Here is a 6,071-nt window from a genome sequence, read left to right as displayed (position 1 = left end):
TGGAGTATCAAGTTAAAATTTATATTAACTTCTCTTTACCTCAGTGTTTCTCAAATTGGGGAATTTGTGTAGGGAAAGCCCCTGGTGGGCCGGGCCAGTTTGTTTACCTGTCCCGTCTGCAGGTCCAGCCGATCGCGGGCGACTCCCACTGGCCACACGCGGTTCACCGCTGCAGGCTAATGAGAGCTGCTGGAAGCAGCGGCCAGTATGTCCCTCGGCCTGCGCCGCTTCCAGCAGCTCCCATTGGCCTGGAGCAGCGAACCGCGGCCACTGGGAGCCGCGATCGGCCGAACCTGCGGACGTGGCAGGTAAACAAACCGGCCCGGCCCGCCCGGGGCTTTCCCCGCACAAGCGGCCGAACAAGTTTGGGAACCACTGCTCTAAGCTCCTAACAAAGAAATTGAGAATAAAATTATATGTTCATAAGCAGTCTTACACAATTCCACAAGGGAAGGAATATATGTTAGTAAATACGTATTTGTATTCTACTCCACCTTCTACTTGTCTGTTTCATTTTTGGTTTTTTTGCTTCCAGGATTTTCACTGGCTGACTCGTTCTAATATGTAACAAAAGATGCAGAGTGTGATGATCCTACCCAATACATCTGCTTCAGCCAAACCAAATCATTTTCCAGGAGTGAAACTGCTAAAACTATATTTTATCATTATTTACATAAGATTGTAAAATCCTAGTTTTGTTTCACTTTTTTAAAAAAAAATCACTCATATACTATTGTAATAGCAGTAATCAACACAAGAGACACCTAAATGTACCTCAGAGTGTCCACTCAAAGGAAATCGTTCTTTTATGGCTATGAACCAGATCATATAGAAACACTTGAATGATAAAATCATTTTTTTCTTTTTACTATAAATGTAACCAATCAGACTTGTCAATGAAATCCTTATTCCTTGGGGGGCTGGAAGGGGAAAGGGATTTTATGTTGTTTACAAATGGAAAAAAATCTCAATCATAGTCTGTCCTTTGTTTTGGGGTTGTTTTTTCCCTCTTGACCAACATGCTGCTTACTAGAGAGCTTGTTTTATGGACCCCAAATTTGAATCTCTTACTCAGGGTTGGATCCTCCGTGAGAGGTGCTGAATATCTTCACTTCCTGTTCCCACAGTCCATTGGGGTTGACAGTCCTCAGCACCTTTCAGGGTTGGTGCTCAGCCTCTACTCCAGCAAATTATCTACTGATTTCAATGGGAGTCTTGTCAGAAAAGGACTAAGCCCTTAATTTCTTGCACTGTATTTTTCTGTACAGAGATGCAGACTGTGGATTGACAGTTTTGTATCCCGGAATCACTTTAGAAACTTCTAAAGTGTATTAAAAAAATGCCAGATTTCACTGCAATACTGAATTTGTTTGTTGGATTAATTTCTGCAGCCTGCTAACTGGAACCCGCTTTACTTGCAGAAAAAAAAAATCTTAAATTACTGCCTTGTCCACCTGTTCACACACACACCTATCATGCTGAAATCAGTAGTGCATAAGAATTCAGAAATAAACATTCCAGGATCAAGAGATTGCAAAGCGTTAAAGTTGGGGCCAGTTGAAGGGACCCCTGCGCTTGGGATTGGCTGTGGGGGTCACCTAGGTTAAAACTGGGCCAGTGCCAGCTGGCTGAGGGGATGCACAGGCTATGGCTGGCATTAGGGTTGGGCCCAGCTGAAGGGGGCCTCTGGGCTAGAGATCGGGCCAGCACCAGCTGGCTGAGGGTTGTCCCCTGATTAGGGTTGGGGTTTTGTTTGTGGCCAGCTGAGAGGGCCCAAAACTAATGTCAGGGTAGGGGCTGGCTGAGTGGGCCCTGAAATCAAGGCAGGGTTAGGGTAGGAGCCATCTAAGGGGGACCTGGGCTAGGGTTGGGGCGAGGATCAACAGGCTGAACCAGCTCTCTGAGCTGTCATGGCTCCACAGAGGTCTGTGCTATGCCCCGGCCTTTAAACAGTCTCCTGGGAGTAACCCCTTACCAGTGTCTGACCCCAAGGGCCCGCACTTCTCCACAAAGACAGGCTACATGGCCTCAACAACTGCTGGACTGGGCCTTTGGTCTCCAGAACCCCTGTTTCTCATCATGAGCTCCTACTGTGAGTCCAACTCAGGGCTGGTCTATGCTGAAAACTTACATCAGCATAGCTTTATCTCTTGGGATGAAAAATCCCTGAGAGATGTAACTTAGCTGTGCTGACCTAACCCTCCAGCGTTGACAGCGCTGGAATTCTTCCGTCGACCCAGTTACCGCCGCTCAGTGAGGTGGATTAATTATAGCAATGGGAGAACCCCTCCTGCCACGGTAGTGAGTGTCTACACTGAAGCGCTAAAGTGGCACAAATGCAGCGGTGCTGCTGTCGCATTTTAAGTGTAGACATACGCTTAGTTCAGACTTTTGCTGAGACTTTTCCTTCTCGGGGAGTAATCCAGAAAGTATTTGGGATGGATGCAGGACAGCCTTGTCAAAACAAAGTAGCAGTAGTCCCTAGGTTAGTCTGGCAAAGGTCCGCTTCAGACAGAGTTTGTATTGGTGAGAGCCATGGCACAAGATGTCATGCTCTGCTGAGATCCAACTAATATCTCTGTCCTTATATGTCCTTGCTCTTTTCACAGCAGAACTTTAAGAGTAGTCTGTTCACACCTGAACTTCCTTTGTTTCCAGCTGTGGTCTTTTCACTTTCCTTTCTTGCACAGTATAGGAGGAGCATTAATAGCCCGGTCCTTGGTTCTTCCATTATCACTGCAGGGTTTTCCATACATGTGTGTAGATTCCAGAAGATTTTTGATAAGCTGTCTGGTTCTAATCCAGGGAATATTCATAACACAGCCCCTTCCTTATATCAGGGAGGAAATAAACTTTTCATGCCATATTGGATATGGATAAATAGTGCATAGATACAAACACACACATATAGTTCATAAAAATCTTTTTTTTTAAATTCCCACATTACCATCAGCCCCCGACTAGGTTTGGGGCCAGCAGTGGACCCCAGGTTAGATTTGGGGTCAGAACAAGAGGGGACCCAGGGTTAGGGCCAGGGCCAGCAAGAGACTTAGGACTAGGTTTGGAGCTGGCTGAGCTAGGGTAGATTTGGGGGTCTCCTAGGGCCTTCCTCTAGGTAGGGGCCAGCAGGGGCCCCTTGGCAAGGGTAAGTGTTGGGGCTATCTTAGGGTAAAGGTTGGGAATGGCCAGGGGCCCAGTATAAGTGTAGGATTGGGGCTCTCAGAGGGCCTGGAGTAGGGTTAGGGGTGGGAATGACTGAGGGTCTGGGGTTATTGATAGAATTGAGATTGGCAGGGGGCCCTGAGATAGGGTTAGGGATACCTGGGGTACCTGGGTTAAGATGAGGGTAGAGGCTGGAATGGGGACCTGGTTAAGATGAGGGTTGGGGATGGCTGAGGTCTTTAGGACAAACCCCAAACCTTGTTTAACACTGTTTAATGTTGAACAGCAACTGGGTTTCATTAACACTTTTGACCCATTTATTCCATCTAAATTAATACAACCCAACCCAAACCCCAACCCTTGTTTGGGGACCCCAGTTGGCCCTAACCCTCATCCTAGCCAAGAGATCCTGCCCAGCTCCATCCCTAGATGGCAGAATAAAATAAACCCACACAAACGGGGAGAGAAAAGAACGGCAAAGATGGAAAATGCAGCTTCTGTCTCTGGTGATGACTCTCACTTGCTACCTCACTGCTGGAGAAACGGAGGCATAGCATACAATCTTATCAGCCACTTTGAGACCTGGCAAACTTGTACCAGCACCAGGCTGTTTAGGACCTTGCTTTTGGTTGTCTCTTCCTAGTCACAGCAGGGAGAGAGACAAAACCTCACATCCCAGATTATGTTTGGGATTCAGCCAGAGCCGGTGGAGATGGTGATACCATCTGGGTCCCTCCCTGGCCCAGCCTGTTCAAGACATCTGTCAGGATCAGGATGGTTAAGGCTTAGGGTCCCAAGAGGTGGTTTGGATAGCGGCCATGATGGTGGAGCTCACTCCAGTAGCCAGTGTTTTTCCCAAAGTCTTTAGGGGCCCCCAAAAGGAAGTGATGTGTGGAATAGCCCATTCCCTCAGTATTTTGTCCACCAGTTAGGGCTAGTTTCCAGCACACCAATTTTGGTTCACTAATTTCTGGTTGCACATTTCTCTTGTTTACCAGCGTGATCTTAATGCATGCCTTGGCTGTTCTAGGTTATTGTGAACATCTTATGGACTTACATTGACTTTTTATATAAAAATTCACAATTAGGGTAAATTAGCAGTCGCCAGGGGGCCCAAAGGTAGGGTTAGGTTTGGGGCTGGCTGGGGGCAAGGGTCAGAGTGGGGTCCCTGGGTTAGGGGTGGGGCCAGCATAGGGCCCTGGGTTGGGTTAGGTTTGGGGCCTTCTGAGACCATATGTTGGGGATGGGGCCAGCTGGGGGCCCAGGGCTGACATGGAGCCCTAGACTAGGTTTAGTGTTATGGCTGGAGGCCCCAGGCTAGGATGACATTTGGAGCCGGCTGGGGTTAGGGATGTGGCTGGCATGAGGACTGCATGCAAGTTTTAGGGATGGGCCCCCCCAAGCTAGGGTTAGTGTGGGGGCAACCAAGGGCCCCGGTTGAGGATGGGGCCAACAGGTGGCCCAGGGTGCGGGTGAGGGCTGGGGCCAGCCAAAGTTCTGTATACCATGAAAAATAAAGTTAGAACATAAGAGCGGCCATACTGGGTCAGACCAATAGTCAATCTAGCTCAGTGTCCTGTCTGCAGACAGTGCCAGTGCTAGATGGTTCAGAGGGAATGAACAGAACCAGGGCAATTATCAAATGATCCATCTCATGTCAGCCAGTCTCAGCTTCTGGCAGTCAGAGGTTTAGGGACACTGAGAGCAAGGAGTTGTGTGTCCCTGACCATCTTAGCTAATAGCCATTGATGGACCTGTACCCCGTAAACTTGTCTAATTCTTTTTTGAACCCTGTTATATTTTGGGCCTTCATAGCATCCCCGAGGATGAGTTTCACAGGTTGACTATGTGCTGTGTGAAGTACTTCTTTATGTTTGTTTTAAATCTGCTGCCTATTAATTTTATCTTGTGCTATGTGAATTTTATTGGTTCTTGTGTTATGTAAATGAGTAAATAACACTTCCATATTCACTTTCTCCATATGATTCATGATTTTATAGCCCTCTATCATATACCCCTTAGTTGTCTCTTTTATAAGATGAATAGTCCCAGTCTTTTTAATAGCTCCACAGATGGAAGCTGGTCCATTCCCCTAATCATTTTCTCCTATTCTAATGTACCTTTTTTCAGCTGGGGGAAACCGGAACAGTACACAGTATTCAAGTTGTGGGCATACCATGGATTTATATATTGGCATTATGATATTTTCTCTCTTATTATCTATCTCTTTCCTAATGGTTCCTCTCATTGCTTTTTTGACTGCCACTGCACATAGATAAGCCCATTCATTTTTACTGAAAAATTCCCAGGCTTTACAAAAAGTATTATTCATTTTTTCTGATTTTCACCCTACTTCTATATCTTTCAAATATATAAAAAATAACTTGTATTTGGAAAATACAAAACATTGCATGAGATATATGTATTACAAGAACACATTAGTCTATGTGTATATGCAAAGTTACCTGTTGAAGTAAGACTATGTATTAGTCTAGAACAGTGGTTCCCAAACTTTAACAGCCCGCGAACCCCTTTCACTAAGTTGTGAAATCTCATGAACCCCCTCCTAAAAATGAATATTTCCAGGGATTTAAGTTTGAATTTCCTCAGTGTGATGGATGCGCTTGCTTTGCTCTGCATAGCTCTTGGAAGTCCAGAAGCACTGCCGGCTCCCCCGCTGACGGGGATAGGGCTCGGGCTGCCAGCCCCACATAGAGTGCTGGGGTTTGGGCTGCCAGCTCCCCACTGACAGACAGGGTTCGGGCTGCCAGCCCAAACTGCCCGGCCCCGCTCTTCCTACGGCTTGGGCTGCCAGCCCCGCGCGGAGCGCTAGGGTTCAGGCTGCCAGCTCCCCCGCTGATGGGGGCAGGGCTTGTGCTGCCAGCCCAAATTGCCTGGCCCCGCTCTCC

The 6,071-nt window shown here is 47.2% G+C and overlaps 1 protein-coding gene across 1 annotated transcript in view; it reads left to right on the top strand.

The window, feature by feature from the left end:
* HACL1 (2-hydroxyacyl-CoA lyase 1) overlaps nucleotides 1-1,358 on the top strand; it is a 38,199-nt gene extending 36,841 nt beyond the window's left edge. Inside the window, exon 17 of the mRNA XM_034760721.1 lies at nucleotides 536-1,358. Within this exon, the coding sequence (XP_034616612.1) occupies nucleotides 536-568 (33 nt within the window). The 3' untranslated portion in view covers nucleotides 569-1,358. The remainder of the gene's footprint in view (nucleotides 1-535) is intronic.
* Nucleotides 1,359-6,071: the final 4,713 nt, after the last annotated feature.

Source organism: Trachemys scripta, chromosome 2 (genome assembly GCF_013100865.1).
Source record: "Trachemys scripta elegans isolate TJP31775 chromosome 2, CAS_Tse_1.0, whole genome shotgun sequence".
NCBI lineage: Eukaryota > Metazoa > Chordata > Testudines > Emydidae > Trachemys > Trachemys scripta.
This window is presented reverse-complemented; position numbering and strand designations above follow the sequence as displayed.